Source organism: Panthera onca, chromosome A3 (genome assembly GCF_046562875.1).
Source record: "Panthera onca isolate mPanOnc1 chromosome A3, mPanOnc1 haplotype 2, whole genome shotgun sequence".
NCBI classification, from domain to species: domain Eukaryota; kingdom Metazoa; phylum Chordata; class Mammalia; order Carnivora; family Felidae; genus Panthera; species Panthera onca.
The window spans coordinates 90,722,262-90,747,897 of NC_138341.1; the positions used below are offsets into that span (position 1 = coordinate 90,722,262).

Below are 25,636 nucleotides of genomic sequence, written 5' to 3' on the forward strand. Positions count from 1 at the left end.
CTGCCTCAGGCTCAGAGGGGAGCAAGGCTCCAATGGGGCAAGGCCACGGACTCTCCCACGTGAGTCTTAGCTGTTGGCGCCCTGCAGCCTGCTAGAGTATGACACCAAGACCCAGGAAGTGAAGGTTTTACTGGACCAGTTGCGGTTCCCCAACGGAGTGCAGCTTTCTCCTGCAGAGGACTTTGTCCTGGTGGCCGAGACAACAATGGCAAGGATAAGAAGGTACGTGCGGTACCCACTGAGCTGTCGGGATGGCCAGAGCTCACTGTGGCCTGGCCTGGCCTGGGATGGGCTGGGAGACATCAACCTACGTGATCTGAGATGCGGCAGGTTACCTTCTCTTTTGTGTGATAAGGAAAGCAGTAAAATTCAGGAATGCATTTTCCTTCTCCCCCATCTCACCCTGCTTGAAAAGTCGTAGCTTTGGAGAGTCTCAATTTAATGCTGGTTGCATGCATCCTGGGTCCCTTTATCCATTAGGTGGGCCATCTCCCTGCAACTGCATCTAGTTGGGCCCAGGGCAGGGGCCCCTGTCATCAGCTGTGCTTTTGTTCATGATGGACAGGTTTATAGTTGTTTCCATAAATTGATTGGAACCAAGACAATTTTGGTGCTTGGCTAAAATTTTTCCATAAATTCGGGGGCTACTGCTCACTACCTGCTTGGGTGAATTTTTCAGATTCTACGTGTCTGGCCTGATGAAGGGAGGGGCTGATCTGTTCGTGGAGAACCTGCCTGGATTTCCAGACAACATCCGACCTAGCAGCTCTGGCGGGTACTGGGTCGGCATGGGGACTATTCGCTCCAATCCTGGGTTTTCTATGTTGGATTTCTTATCTGAGAGACCCTATATTAAAAGAATGATTTTTAAGGTAAGTATGAAAACTACAATTCCAAAAAACAAAATGAAAATGCATCTAATTACGATCTTTTTTTGACCTTCGCAGCTTTAAAAATTCTCATTCTGATCATATTTAGTACTGTTAGTGACTTCTTTAAAACATATTTTATTATTCAGCCTGAAATGTAAATTGAAACATTTGAACCCTTTGATGTTTTCCTTCTGGTTTTGTTGTCACCTCACCATCATGGTCTGTCAGTCATGCCTGCCCCCTCCATACCTCCCCTTTCCATAGACCCTGCAACTAGGCCTTCATATGGGGCCCCTGCAGACCATACTGCTGCTTCTCAAATGGTCATCAGGCACACACTTACCTCGGCCCCATCCCACCCTGCGTCCTCCTACCTTCTGGAACTTTCTGTCATTCACATCCCGATCTCTCCTGTACCCTGTACCAGATCTTGACCTTTGACCTCTTAGGAACCAAACTTTTTCATTAAAAAAAAAAAATCACCTACCCCCACCAATGGCCAGCCACAGATCCTTTACAAAAGCCTTTCTCCCCAGTGAGTTCCATGAAATGTACTCAGTGTAATTCTATATGTTTTATACTGGATGAGCAACCTGCTGATATAGGTACTTCCATCATGCAGAAACCTTCATTTCTAACAAGCTCCATTTCACAGACCGAATAGATGTTTGAAATTGATATTGGATATTGAATATTGAATAGATGTTAAAATAATTGTAACTTAAGGCCCTGAAAGGTACTAGGCAGCAATTACTGAGTCTCTGTACTGCTGGGCCCTGTGTCTGGGCCCTGCTGAGGGGCTGTGGGTACCTGCTCTGTCGGGCTGGCCCATGGCCTTTGGTTTTGTTCCAAGTTCAGTGTGTCACTGTGGATAATCCTGATCTGTTTAGAAATAACACATTCTTCCTCTTCACTTTGTTGGTTCCAGAGCCACCATCTGTTCCTACTGGGACCTAGGAGGAGGCAGAATAGTGAGGTGGGAAGGACGGGAGTTTTGAAGAAGGCCAGACCAGTTGTGGGACCCTGGGCAGATGATATGATCTCTCTCTGCCTCAATTCCTCCATCTTTCAAGGGGAAAGAATAATAGCATTGTTCTATTTCATTAGGTACTGAAAAAATGTAATGAGAATATGCACATAATACCCGTACTGACTGTAGTGAGTACTCCAATTCTGTGCCTGTCCGTCTTCCCACAGCAAGGATGTGATGTGGTGATGGGGGTGGTGGTTTGTTTCTTCGCATGACAGAACACATGCTGCATCTTTAGTTCGCTCCTGTGTTTGCAGCACCTAGAACACTGGCACACGGTAGGCTCTCAGAATTACTGTGGAAGGATGTGTGCTCAGGGAGCTGAGACCACAGGTATGAGAAGGAGCCAGAGTGGTGACACATGTTCCTGGTGCGGGAGAGCTCAGCACCTTTGTGTGGCCACAGAGACAGCAGATTGAGTGCAATGGGAGAGGACCACAGGCCTTGCAGATGTGAAAAAGAGGCTAGATTTTATTCTAAATGTGATTGAAGTCATTGAGGATTTTGGTATGTTTTTAGTTTTTCTGTGTTTTTAGTTTTGAGACAGTATCAGACTTAGAAGAGCAGCAAAGGACTTTTGTCCTTGAACTATTGCAATAAGTTGCTGACCTGATGCCCTGCATCCTCAGCTACTTTTGTGATTTTCCTGTAATAAGGACATTCTCCCCATGACCACCCACTGAAACAGGAAACTCACATGGATAGTGGTGGCCATCCAATCCACAGACCCCATTTGAGTTTTGGGAGTTACCCTGGTGATGTCGTAACAGAGGATTCAACTCAGGACAAGGAGTGGCCTTGACTTGTCACGTCTCTTTATTCTCCTTCAGTCTGGAACAGTGCCTTAGTCTTGATCTTTTTGAGAATTACAGGTCAGTTATGTTGCAGAGTATACTTCCATTTGGGTCATCTGGCATTTCTAATGATTAGATTTAGGTTATGCATCTCTGGCAGGAAGACCATGAAGTGAAGTTGTGTTCTCAGTGTGTCCTGTGAGGAGGCACATGATGTCAGCTTGTCCCATGCTGGTGGTGGCAGTGTTGGCCACTTGATTCTGTGGTGAATGCCAGGCTTCTCCATTGTGAAGTCACTCCTTTTCCACTAGTAATTAACACATATTTTGTGAAGAAGTACTTTCTAAATAAGTAAACATTGGTATGATCTCATGGTTGTCTTTTTTATTCAATGGATTATAGTCTATTACTATCATTATTTATTTTGAGGCTCAAATTGTCTGGCTATGGCCAGTGGGAGCCCCTTCAGTGTGGCTCCCTGACCTTTGCACATATTCCTAACATTTTTGGAGTGGTTCCTTACTTTCTGGCACCATACAGTGTTTAGGCTCATCTTGTATTTTCCATGTTCCAGCTCTGTAATCAACCATTTCTCCAAGGAGCCCTGGTTCCTTCTAGAGGGGATCTGGTGTTGCTTGTGCTCATTGCTTTTGGTGTATCACTGCCACCAGGCTCCCTCAATAGACAAAACCAGGGAATATATGCATGTGTATTCATACATTTATCAATACATTTGACTGTTGAACAACATGGGGGTTAGGGACACTGGCCCCTGTGCAGTTGAAAATATGCCTATAACCTTTGACTCCCCAAAGACTTAGCTACCAACAGCCTGTTGACCAGAAGCCTCAATGATAACAAACAATTGATTAACATATAATTTATGTGTTATATGTATTATATACTGTATTCTTACAATAAAGTAAACTAGAGAAAAAAATGTTAAAATTGTAAGGAAGAGAAAATACATATACAGCACTATATTTATCAAAACAAATCTGCATATAGGTGGACCTGCTGTAGTTCAAACTGGTGTTGTTCAGGGGTCAACTGTATATACAGTGTATGTACACATGTTCACACATGTTTATTTGCCATCTGTTTATTTAAATTGATGCTGGTAAGTAATGCTGGTATTGCTGCTTCCAGTCTCATACCACAGGATTTATTCTAGTTTTCTCCACTTCCGTATTTGTATTTCCCTTTTCTAGTAGTAAGAAACCTAGATCCTATTATCTTTCCTACCTATTTGATCAGATTCCCCAGACATCACCAATCTGACCGTTGTCCCTCCATCATGGGTCCTGCTAGAGCTCTAGCATCCTACACTGGGCCTTCCTCCTCCTCCCAGCCATGTGAGGGGCTTGCCTTTTCTCTCAGAGACTCTGGTACCTGCACCAAGTCGTCCCCAGGCAAACACCCTCCTCACTCTGCCTGAGCTCTGCCAGCCTGTGCCTGATCACCCCACTGTAGGAACATGTCTCACCCTGCCTGGGTTCTGATGCCCTGCTTCATGCCACTGCCCTCTCCTTACCCCCAGCGTGGACTGTCCCTCACCCTGCTAAGACTGACTCTTGGTCTAGGCCTCTGTGGTTCCAGCCTCTGCACACACCTACCCTGCTGGGTTTCACAAGTCACTTCTTGACTGAATTGTTTGGGTGGGGAGTGATATAGCACAAAGGAAATTTTAAAGTGACAACTGAAGCTGCTGTGTGGAGAGCAGCCTGTGGCATAGCTCCACTGGCTGTGAGGAGCTTGGCGTGGAGGAGGCTGCGGCAGCCAGGAAGGGTGGTAAGGCAGAGCCTGGGGTGGGAGGTGCATACACATGATAAGACCCCATGGAGCCCGGCTTGTATGGCTTGGAGAGAAGGGATCAGGCATGAGGGCAGGGTTCTTGGCATCAGCAGCTGGTGTCAGGGGCCTGGTCTCCTCTGCTGGGGAGTCTGTTGAGTTTGAAGAGCTTTTAGAAAGTCTGGGTGGGGAAGTTTCAGCACTGGGGGTTAGAAATTGGGGCGAAGATTTGAGGGCTTTCTGGGAAAGCAACTTAAACCAAAGAGAGAGGGTGAGATGTCTTAGGGATAAGATAGAGCAGAAAAGGAGGACCTAACACTGAAGTGAGATGGCATTTCACAGGCCATGGGAAGTCTTATGGAGTGTTTTAAGTTATAATGTAACTTTGGTTGCCATAAAACTTTTTAGAACTCAGTCAACTTGTATGTCTGTTTGGACCTTTGCAAGGTTTCTCCTTTGTCTAGGAGACATTATCCACTGGACACGTACAGTTGTTTGGCTGTTTCCCCTTACATTAAGAGGTAGATAGGGGCGCCTGGGTGGCTCAGTCAGTTAAGCATCCAACTTTTGGTTGTGGCTAAGGTCATGATCTCATGGTTTTTTGAGTTCGAGCCCCATGTCTGTGCTGACAGTACGGAGCCTGCTTGGGATTTTCTCTCTCCCTTTCTCTGCCTCTCTCCCATTCACTCTGTCTCTTTCTCTCTCTCAAAAATGAATACATTAAAAAAAAATTAAAAAGAGGTAGACATCTGCCTATTAATTTGCGCTCATTGGCCTTATGCAGTCGTGTACTGGCATCATTTCCTCCCTAGTGTCCTGCTCTGCCAGAAATTTCATATTTCACCCTCTGGTTTCTCTGCTCTTAAAACCCTTCAGTAGCCCCATGTGGCCCTTGACCTGGCTGAGTCAGGAGGCTGCTAGACGGTGCCTTGCTTAGCATGGAGGGGTTTTCCTCCATCTGTACTCTGGCCTTGAGCAGAGCTGCCAGGGCTCAGGGGGCAGGGACATGCTCATTTAACTTGTCCAGGTCTTTCCTCATCAACACAAACTGCTGTCATGTCTCCATCATTTGCACCTTGCATGTGAGAAATGTGTTAAACTTAGTCTGAGAGCTTGGCGTTCATTCTGGTTAAGCTGTGGTGGAGTCCATGTCAGTCTGGGCATTGGCTTCAGTGTTGTGTCTTCGTCAGATGTGGGGAGCCCTGAACCCTTCTCTGGGTTCAGCTGAGTTGTCTGGAGTAGCGCCTGCATTGGGTCTAGCGGGTACCATGCAGAGGGCTGTTAGAAAGCTGTAATCCTTGTGCTGGGCTAGCCTTGCCTCTGGGTGCACATGACAGGAGGCTCCTTGGCCTGATCTGCATGGGGGCAGAGGTGGGGGATGCCTGTGGGGTGGCAGGTCCTGTGCCAAGGGCAGGGAGCTGGTTTATTCTATGTGGCTTCCCTGTCACTGGAAGAGCTGGGTCCTTATGAGATGGCGAGTGGCTGTGGCATCTGTTAAAAGTAAAATTTAACTGAGTAAATGTCAAAGATCTTATTGGCTTTGATCAGTGACTCCTGATTCGGGCAGCATCTAGTCGAGCAGATAGGAGTTTGGAGGAACTGTACAAAATGAAAGACTTCCGGGCAGGAAGAGGTGGGAACCAAGGGGGTTACCCTGGGAAAACAAAAACAAAAAAACCCAGGTTGATTATTGCTGGGCTGTTTTCCTTTAGGGGATGGAAGGGGTCTGTCAGGCACATTACCTTGCTAGTGCTGATCAGGAGATTTCTGATTGACTCATGTAAAATTCTATTTCTGGGAGAGCCCAAACTGTAAGTAAGTTAGATCTGGTTTAGTGATGTGGGACTGAGCATAAGTGATTCCATTTTGGGCCTTTGGTCTTGTTTTTAGCAAATTGGATCTGCTCACACCACTCCCTTGGTCAGAAGCTAACCTCTCCTCATGCCATTTCCTTCCCAGCTGTTTAGTCAGGAGACTGTGATGAAGTTTGTGCCACGGTACAGCCTTGTTCTAGAACTCAGCGACAGCGGGGCGTTCCGGAGAAGCTTGCACGATCCCGACGGGCAGGTGGCCTCCTACATCAGTGAAGTGCACGAGCATGATGGGCATCTATACCTGGGCTCCTTCAGGGCCCCCTTCCTCTGCAGACTCAACCTTCAGTCTGTTTAGCCAGCCTGACTGTGGCTGTGCCAGGAGTCCTCACACTGGGCACTACTCCTATTCCAGGAGGTACCATGCACACAGCCCTTTCCACCTGCACCTGCCAGTCCTTGGAAGTGGACAGTGAGACCCTGTGGATGTCTGGGCCCCTGTGGCATACCTCTCCCCTGGGTTTGACATTGCATTTAGAGGGAAGCATAATTTGCCATAGGGAGGATAAGTCCATGTTAAACTATATTCTGTTAAAAAAAAAAACCTTTCTAAGTACAGTGATTCTCTAGGACTTAGGAGACTTCATACACTTATAACAGGCCTCAAGGTTTGGTGGATAGAGTGTAGATGAGCTGTCTAAGGATCTTGTTTTTGCTACTGGCTGTCCTGCCAGCCTCAGTGTCTTTACTGTAAAATGGGGTAATACCTGTCTTTGGGGGAGGGGCATGGGAAGGGCAAGGAGAGCTCAGTGCAAACATGTGTTGAGGCTGGTGGGCGGAGCTATGTAAGTAAAGACCTTAGAGCGATATTCTAACTCTAGATGTAGAGTTGTGTGGGACTTGGGACCTTGATCCTGGGTGTTCCCTTCCATAGCTCACACCCTCCAGCCTGTCCCACTCTGAACCAGAGGCTTTTCAAGACTCCTGAGTCCCTATAACCATTTAAAGGCAAGGACCCGAGTAAATGCATAGAAGCAGCAGCTCAGGACTCCCTGGGCTCTTCTCTGTGAACACTTACTACATTGATGGAATGATCCAGCAGCTGGGTACTGCAGGGGAGAATTTAGGCAGGTCCTGTTTACATACCTTTGCTCCTCACCACTAGGCCCACAGATGAATAGTGCACATGCTAGTGCCATTTGCTAGAGGGTCACAAGCCTGAAGTTGCTGTATTTCCTGACAGGTATGCCTGTACATTGGTCCTAATTTTGTCAGGGGAACCCATGTAATAATGATAATTAAATTGACTTTTCTGCTGATTAATCTTTTTTGATGGTGTTGCCTGGGAGTTTTTCTCTAATATAATTATGTTAACAGGGACTGGAATTTGATTCCATTGAGGGCTGATAAGAGGATCATTTTGGTCAGGACCTTGTTTAGGGACAAGCAGTCCATCTGGCTGGCTCAGGGCACAGGGCAGCCCCTCCAGCCATTGCCTCCTGGCAGTGCTTTATTCTTGGGCTTGTTGATGTCATACTGTGTTCCTGTTTCCAGCCTACAAAATGGGCCTAATATCTGTTCCTTTCTGTCCTGTTTGTGAGAATCCATAGGAGATCGTCTCTCTAGAATTGTTTTAAGTAACTTAATAAAGGAAATATTTTCAATAGGTAATGATATTAAAATTCAAAGAGGATTGATAGCTGTGGTAAAATCTCAACCATTTATGTGGTGTTGCACTGGCTGGCACTAATCCCTTTGTTCCCTTTCCCAACAGCGGCCACCCCCCTCCCATGTGCTGGGCTGGCCTCATTTTAGGCGAAACAGGCAGGATCTGGTGGTTGGCTCATCTGGTGTTACCTGTTCAGGGATGGCTTTATGTGCAGCAGCAGTAGCACAGGGTCAGAGATTGGCTTCAGTCCAGTTGATGCAATGCAGAATGTATTAGGTGAATGACTTAATGTTATTTATATTACTTTATAGGAAAGAAAGTTGAGTAGTGATTATTAAATACTTCTTAGTAGATAATGGTGCATCCCATACATCAGCTGTACAGGAAAAGGGAAAGCCTGATCATTATGCCATAAAAAACAATTTAAATGTGAGGAGCATATATAAGTTGACTTCTTGATTGAGAACAGAGGGCTTTGGTTTTAGTGCTTACTTTTTAGCAGTGCAGAGAAGCTGGTAAATTGCTTTCCAGAGTTTTCAGCAAAGGAGTCTTGATTTTAACTCAGATTTTGATTTTCTGTCTCAAAGTGTCATTTGCTGTGTTTTATCTGGTAATTTGCCATGGTGAGGTACAAAATATAGCCTTGTTAGGTTTAAGTATGTGGTGTGCTTTTGTTGTAAACATGAAGCAGATTTGCACTAATGTGAATTACTAACATGCTTTTAAAATTAAATTAAGTGATTCATTCATTGTGTGCTTCTTTATTATCTATTACAAAAATTCTGTCAGGATTCACTTATTGCCTTTCATATGACAGAGGCCCTGTTTTGAGATTTTTATCATCAACATGCATTTGCAGAGTGGTCTGTAGTTTAGAAAGTGTTTTCACAGGGACTCCTGGGTGGCTTAGTCAGTTAAGCATCTGACTCTTGATTTCGGCTCAGGTCATCATCTCATGGTTCCTGAGTTGGAGTTGAGCCTTGTGTTGGGTGCTATGCTAACAGTATGGTGCCTGCTTGGGATTCTCTCTCTCTCCCTCTCTCTCTGTCCCTCCCCCAATGAGTGCTTTCTCTCTCTCTGAAAGTGTTCAGTTAATTTACTTTTTAAATAAATTTTAAAAAAAGGGGTTTTCACATACACTGACCTTTTACTGATGGAAAGAGATGTGGCCTCATTTTATAGGGGAATGGAAGCTAGGGGGAGTGATTTTCCCAAAGTCACTGGGAACACAGGGCCAGTACACTGCTGGGCCAGAAACCGTGCTCTGACTATAAAATGTGCTGGGGAAGCTGGGAGATGAGGAGGCAGGGTGGTGTTCCCAGGACCTGGCCTTTTGGTGGTCACTGCCCAGCCCAAGGGTTGGACCTTGGCTGCACATCAGAGTCCTCTGGGGTTCCTGGTCTTCTAGAGTGGCCTGGCATCATCATAGTTTCAAGCTTCACAGGTGGCCCCCATGGCAGTTGGGGAGGCACCCGTCATGGCTGGGGCCTGTCTGCACCCCTGGAGAAGGGACAGTAGAGCTGAATCCCTTAGAGTCTGTGTATAGTTAGTGAGGAGGCATGGCTGGGGAAAGCGCTAGAACACTCAGAGCAAGACTGTTAGAATTTTGACTGGTTTTGCTCAGTTTCAAGACCTTGAGCAATTAGTATTTCTTCTCTTCAGTCCTATTTCTGGTATGTCTTAGAATCCCAGGTACTTAACTTTACATTTCTCAGTGACAATAACATTAGATGGTGTCACAGCTTCCCTCTGTATCAGTCATTCTCTCCTAGTCAGAGTAAAGCTCTAAGTTGAAAACAGCAGGTAAAATTGGGTTGGCAAGATGAGACTTCAGGGCATCACTGGCTGACATCTGCTCCCTGCAGTAAGTTACACCATCTCTGTGTGGGTGTTTAGTTTCATCTGTTTGAATCCTACCAAATGGCTCTCTGGCATCCCTTCCCAGGTCAGTCTGGAGAGAAATCTTTGATAGGGCCAAAGTGCATTGATGGAACAAACAGTGTGCCCTCAGGGTCTGCTCAGGGGCGGCCAGAACAAAAAAACGTCTGCGAGAGTATGATTGGTAGATATATCTCTATGGAGGACACAGGTATTCCAGCTCTTGTCTTCCAAAAATCAGAATAGCCTCACACTGGCTCACTGGCCCAGCCTCTTTTGTTGTGACCATGGCTGGTGTAAGAGTTATTTAAAGCATTGTTTTCTATGAGGTGTAGTATATAAAGCAGATTGGAAATAATAAAACAGCAGATGTCCCATTTCCACCTGGAGTTTGGTCCCTGAGGCTCCCCAAGTAGAGAAGATTTGCAGACGCCTGAGGTTGGGGGCCCACGGCCAACTGGCATCTTTGGTAGCTGGTTTGCCTTAGTTCTAAGACTTCTCTTTGTTTACTTTATAAGAAGAGATTTTATTTAAAAAAAAATTTAATATTTATTCATTTTTGAGAGAGACAGAGTGCAAGCAGGGGAGGGGCAGAAAGAGAGGGAGACACAGAATCTGAAGCAGGCTTTAGGCTCTGAGTTGTCAGCACAGAGCCCAATGCCGGGTTCGAACCCAATAACCGTGAGATCATGACCTGAGCCAAAGTCAGAGTGACTCTTAATCTACTGAGCCACCCAGGCATCCCTGTAGGACAAGATTTCAAATGATGTTTTGAAAATTGTGGGGATAGGTTGGTGTTGAAACCTGAGAGTTTTGAGATTAAACTGTGAGGCTTCCTTCTCTGTTCCCAGAGGGAAGGTCAGCCCTAGCTCTTGGCTAGGCGGGGGGAGTTCAAATGCAGCTCAGCTTGGAGCAGTGGTACTGTGAGGCTGCTCTACCCCAGACATGTGTGCATTCTCGTCTTTGACCTTGAGGCCAGGTGATACCACGTTGGCCAGTGGGACTGGAGGCTTAGTAATAATTTTCAGGAGAGGCCTGGCCTTCTGTGCTCTGATCCGTTTTTAAATGTAAATGAGGACTGACTGGGAGCTAGCAGGGGGTCATCCCTTCATTTGCTGTGTCTTCTTGTCCCCTTGTCTGTGTCCAAGGTGGTGTTCCTGCCACCTTGTTAATGTATGTATGGGATCAACAGGGCCGGGTGAACTCATTTATCTTTATGAAAGGATGGCCTTCAGAGTCATCGAATAAATTAAATGTCTTGTGGCATAGTTGCCATTACTGTCCCTGAATTAAATGACCAGAAGGCGGTGAGCCAGCAAAAATGAATGAGGATTTGGATTATTAAAGTAGTTCTGTCCTCACTGAAGGAAGCCAAAGGATAATTCATTATGGTGTTCACACTGATCGAGTTTATAACTGTGTACTAAGTTGTCATACATATTTAATGTAGATTTTGTTTCCTATGAATTATCAAGTTGTATTTTTTTTAAAGGCAACAGTGTACTTTGCCTGTAGTTTGAAGAGACCTGGAGAGGAAGAAGTCCAACATGAGGGGCTCTGCATTTGAACCCAGGGTTACACAAGGTGGCTGGGGGGGCTGTCTTCTCTGAGTGAAGCCTCTGTCTACAAGCTCCTGGGTGTCTCTGTGGCCCAGCCTTGCACTTTCTAATGCCAGCTCAATCCCTGTCTTTTACGAGGACCCTAGTGCCTCCCACCTCACAGTGGTCCCCTCCTTCTCCCAACTCAACACAACACCTCCATCCCTAACCTGGACTCCCTTCTTTTGAGGTGCTGTGGGCAGTGGTCCCAGCACTCTGCCTCACCCCACCTGCCCAGGTGCTGTTGTGTGCATGCTGAGCCTCAAAGGCAGTGGAGAGAACTTGGGTGTATGGCTCCCTGTCAGAAGAATACCCAGCTGGAGGGTAAGTGCCCTCCAAAGTGGGGTGCTTTCTGTCCTGCCAGTTCATGATGTAGATATATGCTGGCCTGTTTTGGCTGCTTTGGTCTTCAGTATATTTTAGCTAGCAGTGAGTGGCTGGAAAAGCCTCCAAGGGGCTTTATGGAAGTCACTTATACTCATTAGACCACTAAGTGAGGGGCACCCCTCACAACACCTCACCCTCCTAACTGTCCCTTTAAAGATGCTTTGAGATGGTCAGTTCTTTATTCCTATTTATTCATGACTTTATTCATCCATGAAAGGGCAAAGGTGCTTAATAGCAGACTTGGGTCCTCTGCCCAGTGCTGTAACAGTTATTCAGTCAGAGGGATGGATCTCTGGGCTTTTCATTGGTGAGCGTGGGACCACAGGGTAATTGGGCTTGCTCAGGGGTCCAGAACCTGAAAAATTCCCACCAGAGGACTCGCTCCTGTGTGTCCAGACCCCAAATCTGTCTGGGACACAGCATTAGTAAAATGAAGTTTAGAAAAAAATGTGAAATAATCTAGCCAGGGGCAGTATCTTTTTCTTCCACTCTGGCTACTTTGCAGTGAACCTGTGGGCACTTCTGCTCACTGCTGAGCTCCTCTAGAAGGTCCAAGGGTCTGTGACAGCCAGGACAGGGCTGTGACTGAGCACAGTAAACAGCACAGGTGCAGTCTTGCTGTGAGGTGGAAGTCACTGACAGTGGAGGACGGGCACCTCGAACCTCTGGAGCCAGGGGATGACCCAAACTTCAGAGTAGCAACTGAAAGTCTGAAACAAAGAAGAATCCTCCTGAGAATCTTCCTGGGGCAGAGGCCGCCCTCCCGACATGCTCCACAGAGGTTAAGTTCTGGTGCTGCTGCCTGTGGGCTGTGCATGTGCACACATACCTGTGTGTGTGTGCATTTTCCTTATTAAGCTCTCCTCCTGCCCCAAGTTGTTTTGAAGAATTTCACATCTACAGAGAAGTTGAAAGAGTGATTCAAGAATATATACTTCTTTCATTTGCAAATTGAATTTTGTCACATTTGCTCTCTCCCTGCATGTATATGTGTGTCTATAATTTCTGAACTGTTTGAAAACTCTTTTTGCTGTAACTACCCCTGTCCGGAAGTTCGTGGTGTTTATTTCCTGGAGGTGTGTCCCTCAGGTAGGAGGAAGTGTGGGGTGGGCAGGTTGAGGTGCTCTCTTGGGAGTCTCATCTCTGTGTTCTCCTGGGTCTGTGAGTGAGATTTGGAACTTTGCAGGCAGAGAGGTGATGAAGGGGGTGTTTCCCAAAGTCCTAGGGAGCGGGTAGGGGCTGGGACAGCAGTGAGTACGTGTAAGGAGGCGAGACCCCTTTGATTACCCGTTGTAAGGTGTGGTTGGTCTGGAAGTCACAGTTGTCTAGACTAGGGTGCTGGGTCTTCTTGCAAGAAGTTCTGCCAATCTCCATGTCCAGCATGTACTTCAGACCCTTCACAATCTAAGGGGGAAACAGGCCACATCTGTGTTACTTGGCCACACCAGCAGGAGGCATGGAGACAGGGAGGAGAGAAGCCTGGACGTGACCCCTGGAAAGGGGCTGAGGGTGTGCAGGCCTATCTGGGACTCACCAGAGAGCTCTGGAGGGACACTGCTGCCTAGACCCCAGAACCCTCCCTTCTTACCCATTCATGTTGGTCCTGCTCATGGCACCAGTTCTTGGTTCCCAGGTGAGACTGCGGCTCTGTGTCCAAGACATTTCCTTCCTGCCCAGAACTCTCCATCAGCAGGGATGGGCCCTGTGCCCGTGAAGGTGAACTGATGCCCCCTTCACGCCCAACACTCACCTGCAGCCTGTGCTGACCTGCTGGTTAGTCCCTGCCCTGCATGCCAGCCGTGGTTAATTTTTTCCCAGTTTCAAAATAGATCTTCTCCACTTGCATGTGGCAGCAACCTGGATCATCTCCTTGTTCGTGGTCTCTCAATAAAGCCTCAGCCCCACTAAGAACCAGGTGAAATAAAGTCCCCAATGTCACCAAGGGATAACCTCCCATCCACCAGCTCCTGTAGGCCCTCGAGCACCAGCAGGAGCATCACGAGCTTATGGTGTTCCCGCAGGAGGTGAGAGCCAGGCTTGAGAAGATCCCACAGCGCCTTGAGGGGAGTCCCTGCAGAGCTAACACTTTGGCTATTTCCATGGGACAGCTTTTCAAAGCCCACTGTACACCAGACTGCCTTTCTACAACACACTTTCTGATCATAAAAATATGCTGCCCTTTAACAAGTTTGCAGTTTTGGGGCACCTGGGTGGCTCAGTCAGTTGAGCATCCAACTTGGGTTCAGGTCACGATCTCATGGTTTGTGAATTAAAGCCCCACATCAAGCACTCTTCTGTCAGCCTGGAGCCTGCTTGGTATTCTCTGTCCCTCTGTCTCTGTGCCCCTACCCCACTTATGCTTTCTCTCAAAAATAAATAAGTTTGCAATTTTCAAAAAGTATAAAGATGTTTAGAATTTCCAATAATCTTGTTACACAGGGGTACCATTATTAGTATGTGTAAAAACTGTTAGAGTAGGACCACCTCACCACCTTTCCTTGGGGTTTGTGTGTGGGTAAGGGGCAGTGGTTTGGGCAAAGCTCTGTGAGTGAAAAACATGGCCCAAATGGAAAATGGCAAGATGTCCTATGGGGCTGCTGCGGGGGCGAGACAGGGCAGGGGCTCTGATGGGTGATGCAAGTGTGTGCACTCTGCAGGGGCAATGCTTTCCTCGCTTTGGTTCCTGTGGGGTGGCTTTCCACTTCTTCCCACTACCACCACCCCCCACTCCCACCCAGCAGCCTTCAGCATGCCCAGTGCCAGTTGCCCCGTTCCGCCCCTGCCCTCCTTGTTTTAGTTCCAGATGTGCTGTGGGCCACAACCTGATGGCTCCTCCCAGAAGCATGCTTTCGTAAGAGGTGGCTCAGGGCCTTTTGGCTGTGCCCTTGGTGACTCTGGCTTTGGCTGCTCATGGGCTGTTTGTGTGGCTGCTGCTCTCAGCCTCCTGGCCTGCCTGGGTCTGTGTTCTTGATGGATGGGTACTAGCTGGGCCAGCCCCTGGTAAGATAGGAGTCACTGCAGCCTGGCCTCTTAGGGATGTCCTTGACGGGATGTTGGTGAGACCCAGACCCTCACCTGGACCAGGGCTCTGCTGATGTGGGACTCCTTGAACAAGAAGATGTCATTTGTGCAGTTGTTGAACCTTTCAACGCTGTGTCTGGCTGCTTTGAGGACTGCTGAGTCATTGGGGTTTATTGTTTTAGGAAATCCTGGTTTCACATCTGAGTTAAGGGTCTGGGCACAAAAATCTGAAAGAGAGAAGCACAGAACTAGACAAGAACATTACTGTTAGCAGGGTCCTCAGGCCAGTGTTGCACCTCATACCTTGGTTCTCCTGTCTGCTCCCAGTGTGGCCTCCAGCCATCTACCTACCCCCTCAACCAGCCACCCCACACCCCACACAGCATTTATCATGCGTCCCCATGGTTGCTCCCTACTCAGAGCTGAGGACCAGGCGCAGTGAGGTGTCTGGTGATGAATAAAATATAGTCCTGTCTCTGTGCCTGCCCACACAGCCTCCTTCAGAACCCAGGTTCATTTCTAATGCATTAAAGAAAACCGAAACATGTCTCCAGGTGGCAGAGCCTCTGGGCAGGATGCAGCCCCAGGGGTTAGAAGAATCACCCCAGTTGGCCTTTGAGGCCACCACCATCTGGCCCCAGCTCCTCAGCTTGTCCCCAAGAAGTGGACCATGGGGAAGTGCCCAAAGGCCTGTCCTACTTTCTTACTTGTGGTTACACTCCTACTGTACCCTGCCTCAGTGACTCTTGTCAGAATCTGCCCAGCTTCCAGGCTCTGGGTTGGCCTCCCCAGGGGCCCCAGCTCCTGGCAGCAGCATAGCCCAGTACCCCTCACGTTCTGCCTCCTTCTGTGCTGTTCTGGATACAAGTCTGAGGATGGGGGTCAGGCCTGGGCGACGTTCCCACCCAGCTCCACTGCAGAGCTGGTGTATGGTGGAGGGAGGGATGGCTGGCTTGCTTTCATCCTTCCATGCTCTTCCTATTCCACAGAGGCCCATATTTGGATAAAAGATGGGGTAAACAACATGAGGGGCTTCTCCCCCAGCAGCTGGGTCCCTCAGTGCTTGACAGAGCCTGGCAGAACTAGGGACCCCCACACCCCTGCCCTGCTCTCCACATCCTCTGCTTTCAGCTCCCACAGAAGCAGAGCCAGGCCACACTCTGAAGAAGGACCTGACTTTATTTATTTGTCCAGCTCACTCACTGGCCCTTCTGGAGCCCTCCTCATCCCGCAGGCTCAGGGGGTGCAGAATCTATGTTCACTGGAGTTCACATTCCGTAAATAAACAGGCAAGACAAACACTAGAGAAGCAAGCAGGTGAAGCAAGGCAGGAGCTGTGCAGGGGTCTGTCCACAGGAGATGCAGGATCAGGCTGTGCCATCTGCACAAATCTGTACAGAGAGCCCGGGGGCAAGCTGTGGGCCAGGAGGGCAGAGGAGTCTGAGGGCCCAGGACCCCAGCGTGGCTGAAGCAAGGAGGGTATGTAGAGAAGGGCTGAGAGCCGAGGCATGGGTGTGTGCCAATTCGGGTTACAAACTATTATAAAGAAAACACGAATATATTGGGTGCCCAGGTGGCTCAGTTGGTTGAGCATCTGATTCTTGATTTTGGTTCAGGTCATGATTTCACAGTTTTGTGAGTTCAAGTCCTACATCTGGCTCTGTGCTGACAGTGTAGAGCCTGCTTTAGATTCTCTGTCCCCCTCTATCTCTGCCCCTTACCCGCTCATGCTCTGTCCAAATAAATAAATAAACTTAAAAAAAAAAAAAAAAGCCCCACAGGTTCTGTATCACAACAAGCCAATGGTGGCCTTTTCTGGTTGGTGGCTCATCTCATGGTGAATTTAGGTTTCTCTGTTTGTCAGTTTTTCTACAGTATTTGTCAATTTTTCTACAGTGGACAACTGGTGTATTAAAAAGTCAGGGGCACCTGGGTGGCTCAGTCAGTTAAGCGTCCAACTTTGGCTCAGGTCATGATCTCATGGTTTTGTGAGTTCGAGCCCTGCGTTGGGCTCTGTGCTGACAGACAGCTCAGAGCCTGGAGCCTGCTTCGGATTTTGTGTCTCCCTCTCTCTCTATCCCTCCCCGACTAATGCTCTGTCTCTCTGTCTCTCAAAAATAAATAAATGTAAAAAATAATAATAAAAAAATTTTTTTAAATAAAAAGTCAAAAGTTTGGAGGGAAAAGTCTAAATAAACTGGTGGGAGGGAGAATGGGAAGAGGATTTTACATTTGTAAACTGCTTTACTAAGACTTTCTCCCAGAGTTCCCTGAAATATTAGCATGCCAGAGATGATCCTGAGCTGAGTGGTTTTATTTCATTAACTAAATTAAACAGATTGTGACAATCAGCTCCTCAGTAGCATGGCCACATTTCAGGTGCTCAGTAGCTACACGTGGTTGTGGCTGTGGGTATAGATAGGGACATGGTGTCCTGAGCTGCTCTGAGACTTTGCTTCCCTCTACTGTGACCTTGGGGAGCACCTGTGGTGCAGGCGGCTATGTTCAGTCAGGGGAGGCCTGAGTTTAGCACCAGGCAGAGGTGCCGAAACAGCAGGAAGTGGAGACTCAGGATGTGTGGGTAGCAGCAGCACTAACCAAGCTTCCGGGCTGAGCATATGTAAGGTGGAGAGATTAGTCCTGACCTGTCCCCAGCCCACCCTAGCCCACCCCATCCCCTCCTGAGAGACAAGTCTGGCTCAGGTCAGAGACACTCAAGTGTATTTGGGTTGAGGAAGATAATGGTGACAAGGCATGCAGGCCTTCAGGGAGTCAAGATACTTGCTGGTTCCCTGGGTTGTCAAGAAATCTCAACTTGAGGGGAGGAAGTGGCAGTGTAAGTTCAACAGAGCTTTAATAGAAGCTCTGGGAGCTTCTAGAATGGAAGCTGCATTGGGATGTTCCACTGGGGACAAGGAGTCCCCCACCCATGGGGACTGACAGAAGGGGGCTGAGGGAAATGCCTGTTACCTTGTATGGGAGTGGGGGTAGGGGTTAGATAGGGCCAGTGGGCTGGCTGGGCCTAGGAAGTGCTGAGCAGGATGGTGCCTTGTGTGCTGTGCCCCTGCTATGGCACAAGACCCCCTTGTGCACACAGTGCCTTGTATGCTGTACACCTTGTGTACATGAGACCCCTGCCAAGTGTGAGAACCAGGACAGGTGGGATGGGAGGTGGGCACTGGCTGGTTGCTCTCCCCTCCCCTGTGTGAGTAGTACAATGGAAGGAGGACTGGCATGGGAAGGTACAGGTCTGTGTGTTCTGTGGCCCTGGGCTTCCTGCTGTCTGGGGAGGGCCAGCACTGCTTGACCAAGCAGGGCCCCGCCTGGCAGATGGATCTTCCCCAGCTGGTTCCTTGGGCCAAAGGCGAAACATCAAGACTAAGCCCATGATACCTCTGCGAGGCTCCCAAAGCTTTAGCAGCCCCAAGGACCTGCCCTCTGTCCCCTGTGAAAACAGCATACTGCTGGTGCCCTTACCAACACAGGGTTATGGCCATCTGCTGGCCTCAGTTTCCCTCATAGCTTTGTCCCTTACAACACTGGGATTCTCTTGCAGGAATCCAGCCCTCACAGGACAGTCTTTGGTTAAAGTCTCTGAAGATGGAAACAAGGAAAACTACTTGTGATCCTTGAGCACCAGCAGCTCGGCTGGTTGGGCTGGGTCAGGCCCTGGAACCTGCATTTCCCCAGCTTCCCACGTGGTTGTGACTCAGGTGGTGTTACTGGGGGGACCTCCTGGCCCCTGCACACAAACATGCTAACGTGAGGAGGGAGGGGCTGGGCCCAGGGCCTGCTCCTCTAGCACCTGTGCCTGTTGACCACAGGAAGTGTAGCATGATCTTTAGTTTAAACAAAAAACCATTTTGATAGCTTCATTTCTGCTCATCAATGTAATCTAGATGGCAGAGAAAGAATGAAGCCACGTTGGCACAAGGATTGAAGCTCTAATGTTATTCCTGCTCTCAGAGATTAGAGGACCACCCCCCCCCCCCTTGCTATGGATCAATATGACTTCTATTTTTTGCTTTGTATAAATTACATTTATTGCTTTTTCTGATTATAAGCTTATGTATTTTTGGTGGGACATTAAAGAAAAACAGAAGAATATAAGAACAAAATTAGAAGTCACTCATGATCTCAAAGGTAACCACTGCTAATGGCTTTTTAAATAAAACATATTAAATTTAATTTTCCTTGAATTTAACAGGATTAAAAAATGAAGTGAAAATAGGTGCGGCCTAACCTCAGATAAGTGTCCTGTTCAAACATGTGATGTTGGTTCCTGAGCAATTTCGGTAATGTTACAAAAAGTTTAGGGAAAACACTGAAGTTGGTTTATTTTTATTTAACCACATTTCCTAAAATGTAGGCTTCAAGTCAGTAAAACTTCATCAGCACAGTTGTCTGAACAGTTTTTAATTAAAAAAAAAAAAGTTGAAAAGTCAAATCTATTTTTAGGATCCTTCAAGAGAAATCAACAGGGAAAGGCTTTTCATGGAGAATCAATGTCCCAAAGAGGCAGTGGTCCTTCAGAGAAGAACAGGAGCCACCACGTGGGTTCTGAGCAAGAGATGACAGGGCAGCCTGGGTGGCCTGGGCCAGGGGTGAGCCCCTCCCACACGAAGGGGGCCCTGGGCTGTCATCAGGGATGGGGCATCTGGGTGTGTGCTGTGCAGCTGAAGTCTGGGGAGCAGGACAGCCAGAACTGTTCTTTTCTTGTCACAACCAAGGGCAGCATGTGTCCCCATTCCACCCAGGAGAGACTAAGTCCCCAGAGGAGTGCAGAGTGGGTTTAAATCAGCTTCAAATAATTATAAAGACCAAACATTTTTTTTTTTTCTCATCCAAGAAGTATTTCTTGTAGGTGCTACACTACAGGTAATGCCAAATGACTCAGAGCCTGGGGAGCCCACAGTCCTGGAGGGGAGGTTGGAAGGGGAGGTGAGCAGGCCGGGAGGCTCCCAGGAAGCTGACACTGGGCAAGAAGAGAGCCCTGGGGGGAGGGGGTGGAGGCTGGCAAATGGGAGGCCACTGAAAAAACTGTGGAGGTGACCCAGGTGAAGAGGACAAGGCTGTGCTAAGACAGGACTGACAGGGCAGCTGGAGGCTGGGGGGCGGGGGCAGCAAGCAAAGGTTGATCCAGGATTCAGACCGGGGACATGGTGATGGCCTGGGTGACAATAGAAAGAGCAATGGGCAGAGGAGCAGTTTTGTGAGGAGAAATGAGAAATTCTGCATGGAGCTGCACTGTGCTGCCCCTGCCCAGGCAGGTGGGCCTTCCCTAGGGAATGCAGTCCCAGATTCTGCATCACAGCCTGAATGGTTCTGATGCCAGCTGGGGAGTGAGTGGGGGGCACACCCAGAAGGGCACAAAGCCTGGGGGAACAGCAAAGATGAAGGTGGGCAGATGTCCCTTGTGGGGCCTGGTCAGGGTGGACAAGTATGAAAGGAGGGCATGCAGGCTCTGCCAGAGCAGCCCCGGGAGCAGGATGCCCAGGGACCCTTCATGCTCTCAGGAGAGGAATAACTGTAGCTGATCTTGAAGAAAATGACTCAAGAGACTAGGCAAGACACCAGGGCACAGGGGGACCTGGGGGCAGATGAGGGAGACAGCAGGCTGTGCTGGGCTGAGTGGGGGACCGAGGTCCGCCCCCAGCATGCAGTTGTAACAGCACCCGGGACTGAACACTTGGGGTGCAGATGCAAGATGCTAAAGTTAGGGGGCTGCTTATCTGAGGCTGCTGTAGCCTCCTCCCAGGGGCCGTGCACTCAGCAGGCCCAGGACAGCGGGCACTGCAGCAGAACCTGTGGGTAGGAATCAGCTAGGGGGCAGCCGGGGATCCCACAGTCTCCGCAGCTGCTTGGGGCCTGCCCCAGGGGATCTCCCCCTGTCGTCTTCCATAAACCACCCCTCCTCCTTGTTCAACACCCAGAGGAGTCTAAAAGTCTCCTCTCCCTCTGATCAGAATGGGAAGCAGAGCTTCAAGGAAATGTTCTGCTATTCCTTGCTTAAAAATGTAACTTTCCATATAAATCCCAAATGATTCCTACTCCCAACATCCTGTCCTGTTCTCCATCTGCCTCCACACCCTTTCCTTCAGAGTATGACACTGACCCCTGTTTGTGTGCCAGGCTCTGGAGGCCACCCCAAGGTGCTCTCCGAGCACCTCCTCTCTAAGGGGAGTACTGCATGTACAGGCCCCAGAACACCTAAGAGTTTAAATGAAATCCACAATTGGACAGATGATGCCAAAGCTTGGGGACACTGCCAGGATGTTACCTGCTGCAACAGTTGACTGTTTCTACACAGAGTAAAGAGGAGTAATCTGCCTTGGAATTACCACCAAACTTACAAGCAATGTCTGTAAGAGACATGGGGCAAAGACTTCCTCACCAAGAACAGCTGGTAAAATAATCCAGTAGTAAATGCTTTTGGCAGATGTTCCTTAATTTACTTTTCTGAAAAACTAAGATGTGTTGGACACATGTCCTGTAGGAAGGCAGTAGAACCCAGGATGCTGGTCATGTGTCCCAAGTACTGAAGCTGTTTGGAAGACTAGACCCTTTGGAGAGAGCTGTGATCCCCTCCGGCCTGCCCTGCCCCACCCTGATTGCTACTTTGGGGGTCCCAGTTATGAGGGGGGGGGCTAGTTCCTGCAAGTGGAAGGAAAAGGGGGTGCTCTGGGGAGGCTGGGGTTCCCCATCACCTTTCTCTTTCAGGAGTGTTCTACTGGAGGTGGAGGGAACCCCAGCTTGTGAAACTATCCCTGAGAAGGGAACCAGGGTGCCCAAGAGCCAAATGCTGACAGTCCCTGCAGATGCCTCTTCCCCTGTCACCTGGGGTGGTTTCCTCTGTGCAGCTGCTTGGACACATCCACGCTGGGCTTTCCCCAACAGCATCTCTGAGCCCTTGTTGTGGGTCAGGTGTTGAGACCCATGGGGAGGGGGCCCTATAGGTTCCTGCTCCTAGAGCTTACAGTCTGGAAGGCTATGCTTAAGAACTTGGGTGGTGGGTAGTGAATGTTAGGCTCATGGGTACTGGGGTCCACTGGGGTAGGGTACTGCCCCTACCTGGAGATGTCACCCTGAGCCCCATATCCATGTGCTCTTCTTGTAAGACACAAAAATTCAGTAAGTCTGGGTCATTGCCATGAATTCCATGGGGCTGCACCCACCCAGCTGTGTTCTGGGGGCTCTCAGTTAAGGATAGGCCCATCCTTTTGAGGCTACATATGGTTAGTCCTTGATTTAACCCACTGACGCATGCTCAGAATTTGAATCCCAGCTATGCCTCTCAGGCTGTGAAGTCTTGGGCAAGTTGCCTACCCCTCTCTGAGCCTCTGTATCCTTCTCTGTAAAATCGGGATGTTAATGGCACTGGCCTCACAGAGCAGTGATGAGAAGACAGGAGCCAGTACAAATGAAGTTTTATGGACAAATGACATGAATAGTGTAATGATTAACAAATATCAAATATGCAATATGGCTACAGCAGAGGTCGCTGAGGGTAAACAGGTGACCCCCATGGGCCCAGATGCAGCCTATAGCAGTTCTCAGGGCCCCTTCCCAGGATGCAGGGGAGTGTGAACCTTGCTGCTGGTGGTCTCTGGGTGTGGCAGGTGTACCTAGCCCTTGCTACTGGTAACAAGAACTCATGTCATCTTACAGGTGGAAAGAGTGGTGGCTGCTGGTCTCTGGGGCCTCTGCTCTGGCAGCCCTGTAAATGGGAAGATGGGCCACTGCAAGTTTGGCTAGGGGCAGGGGAGGGAGGCAGAGTATGACATGGTAGCCCAGTGGAGCCTCCCAGAGAGACAACAGATGGGCTAAGGACAATGATGCAGCAATTTCCCAAGTCCTGAAGGGATCAGAAAGGGAAGCTGCCATGGGGCTCTGCATTTCTGTCAGTGCAGTTTAGTGTCTGTGTGTGGGGAAGTCATATGCCCAAATGGCACCATCATCAGGGGCCCTGTCATACTCTACTCCCCCATGGGAAGGCTCTGGAATCTGTTCTCAGAGGAGGGAAGGGAAAGGCTGTCAGAGCCATGGAGGCAGAGTTGGGGCTGGGCTGAGTTCCTGTCTCTGTCCATCCACCAGACAAGAGGGGCCTCCAAGCCCCTCTTTCTGAGGTTCTTGCTGGGCCTTCATCTGTCAAATGAAGGAAGCACCAGAAGGGATTACATCAGAGGGGTGGGGGTGGGGGAAGCTATCAGCATGGCAGACATGGCAGAGACTCAGAGCAGAGATGTGGGTGGGTGACTCCCAAGCACCCCAGACCCAGTGAGAGTGCTTTCCATGGGCCCCCACAGTCAGGACTCTCCAAGGTGATGCAGTTATTTACCGATCTCATGGATGGTGACACTGAGGCTTAGGGAGGCTAGGCTGCAGGTTCCACAGCTAGTAGGTTTGGGGAGTCTATGGTGCCCCAAGGCTCTCTGCATGTAAGTGTGGGCTCTGGACTTTCCAGATGCTGCTCAGTGACAGAGAGTAGGTCTCACAGCGGAGGGCTGCTGCTGTCTAGAGCCCATCTCCCCTACCTCCCAAGGGGACAGGCGGCTCTGGTGTGGGCATGGATTGGAGAGGGTTTGGTCCAGCAGTAAGCAGCAGCAGAGGGAGCACCTGCCAGCAAGAGGCCACTAGTAGTTGGCCAGTGCCACCTGTCTCTGGATTTCCCACTCAATCCTGTTCCTGTCCCTGCTTTGTTCAGTGAGGAAACAGGCAAGCAGAGGAATGTGGCAAAACAATTGACAATGAGTGTGAATAATGAAATCCCAGTATAGTTAAGACAGCAGGCTCCACATCTCTCCAGCAGACCCTTCACTAAGGTTCTGAGAAGGAATGTGCTGAACATCCAGTTTCTTCCCCTGATGTCCCCTCCTGGGATGGGCACTAAGTAGGGGGCACAGGAAGACAGTGGCATCCCGGGGAGAAGGGGGGTCCTAACCATGAGAGCTAAGAAGGAGGGTTGAGGAGAGAGAGGAAGCAGGGTGTCCTGTCCCTGATGTCCCCAAATGCAGCACCCACCTGAGACAATCCAGAGGTCAGAGGCAGTGTCACCATGAGGGCATGTGAGGCCTCCACCATATAAGTTAAAGGAGGTGTAGTGGGGGCCCTCTAAGTCCCCACCAGTGACCCTGGCCTATGATTCCAGTGATGGGAGGGCATCGCCTGCTTCTCCGTGCTCTAGTGAGGACAGGTGCTCACTGGCTGTGTAGCTTGGGCAAGTCACCTAGTCTCCTGCCTCAGCTGCCAGGAGCACAGCAGCGACTTCCTCCCTCCCCTTCTCCCCCAACGCTGGACCGGCAGGAAGTATTTGATATTCAGGCTCCCAGGAGCCAAGTCGAAGGACAGCAGCAGGAACTAACCATTGGACATTCCGGGGCTAGGTCCCCGTGGAGGAGCCACAGGAAAGCTTCCCTTGGGCGGACGGTTCTCAGGCCCCCGGTCTCTGGAGGGGCTGAAAACAAAGGACGCTTCCCTGCCCGCCCCCTCCCCCCGCCCGCCCCAGGCAGTCCCTGGGGCTCAGCAACATGAGCAACCTGGCTGGAAGCTCATGGCGCACCCAGCCGCCGTCGGGCAATTTCGGGACCTCGCCACGGGGACGACCAGAGCCCTGGAGCCCTGACACGAAGTGGCCCAGGGGAGACCCTGTCCTTACCTCGCGAAGGGCGCCCGGTGGTGCTCAAGACCAGGCAGCAGAAGGCGAGCAGCTCCCGGGCTCGCCGCATGGCTGCCTGCGTGGAGAGCGGTGAGCACTGGGGTAGTCGGTGCCCAGTGCTGGAGAGCAGGGGGGGCCCCGCCCTGCAAACCGCCCCCAGGCCGGGGTGGGGGCTGCCTGCCTCCGGCTGGGGCGGCGCGGGGCGGTGATGGTTTCTTGCTGAATCATTTTGACTAGAAGCTCCTCACCTCCACATCTTTGGGCTACCAAGTCAACCGCTTCCTTTACAAAAGTTTCCAAACCGATTATTTGCAAGGCGAAGAGGAAGAGAAATGAGAAGCTGTGAACAAAACCTTCGTGATTTTTCTACCTTCAGAACATACATGGAAGAGAACGCATTAAAAAGATAACGGGGGCGCCTGGGTGGCTGCGTTGGTTAAGCCGCGGACCCTGTTTGGCTCAGGTCATATCTCACCGTTCCTGAGTTGGAGCCCCAAGGCTCTGTACTGACGGTGCGCGGAGCCAGTTTGAGATTCTCTCTCTCTCTGCCCCTCCCCCAGTTGTTATCTCTCTCTCTCTCTCTCTCTCTCTCTCTCTCTCTCTCAAATAAACTAAAAAAAATAATAACAGGGATTTTCAGAAGCAGAATGATCTGAGTTTCCTTTTCCAAAGAAGATACTTCTTAGGCCCAAGATTCCAGCGTTCTGAGTGGCCCCTTGCAGGAGACCACCCTCCTGTTGGTGTCAGTGGGCATCTCCCCCTAGGAAGTGGGCAGGAAAATGGGGTGCAGACTGCAGTTTCAGAGAATGAACATCACCAGGAAACATGCTCCCTTTGGGTTATTACTGCACCTGGAAATGGGCAGACAGCAGTGTTTGCTGGTTAAGTGTATGATTACTTCCCAACTTTGGCTCCACACTGGCAAAGAAGAAGGAAGAACAGAATCTGACCCAAGAGGTTTCCCTTTACATTCCCGGCCCAGCAGTTAGAGTGGGAGCTTTGCAGCCACACAGCCTGAATTTGTTTGAATTCAGCTCTGCCTCTTAACAGCTGGGGACCTTAGGTGAGGAACAGCCTCTCTGTGCCTCAGTTTCCCCCTGATGGTTGTGGTGAGAGTTTGGGGACTTCCT

The 25,636-nt window shown here is 49.5% G+C and overlaps 2 protein-coding genes across 5 annotated transcripts in view; one reads left to right on the forward strand and one right to left on the reverse strand.

Moving 5' to 3' along the window:
- The window catches only part of APMAP (adipocyte plasma membrane associated protein), a 41,761-nt gene extending 33,045 nt beyond the window's left edge, over positions 1 to 8,716 (forward strand). The window contains exons 7-9 of the mRNA XM_060610595.3: positions 88 to 222; positions 680 to 872; positions 6,447 to 8,716. Of these exons, the coding sequence (XP_060466578.1) occupies positions 88 to 222; positions 680 to 872; positions 6,447 to 6,656 (538 nt within the window). The 3' untranslated portion in view covers positions 6,657 to 8,716. The remainder of the gene's footprint in view (positions 1 to 87; positions 223 to 679; positions 873 to 6,446) is intronic.
- Positions 8,717 to 11,367: 2,651 nt separating this feature from the next.
- Positions 11,368 to 24,693, reverse strand: CST7 (cystatin F). Of its 4 annotated transcripts, XR_009603460.3 has the most exons (5): positions 24,507 to 24,676; positions 14,906 to 15,099; positions 13,118 to 13,234; positions 12,660 to 12,727; positions 11,368 to 12,540 (listed from the first exon to the last, which is right to left on the reverse strand). XR_009603460.3 is itself a non-coding variant. In XM_060610622.3 (4 exons), exons 1-4 carry the CDS (start codon positions 24,574 to 24,576, stop codon positions 12,463 to 12,465), a joined length of 459 nt encoding a protein of 152 aa, XP_060466605.1. In that variant the 5' UTR covers positions 24,577 to 24,693; the 3' UTR covers positions 11,368 to 12,462. The 4 variants fall into 4 exon arrangements, 3 of the variants coding, with proteins under 3 accessions (XP_060466605.1, XP_060466608.1, XP_078300438.1); XM_060610622.3 differs by lacking the exon at positions 12,660 to 12,727 and having other exon boundaries at positions 24,507 to 24,693; XM_060610625.3 differs by lacking the exon at positions 12,660 to 12,727 and having other exon boundaries at positions 14,906 to 15,078; positions 24,507 to 24,689.
- Between the last annotated feature and the right edge of the window lie 943 nt (positions 24,694 to 25,636).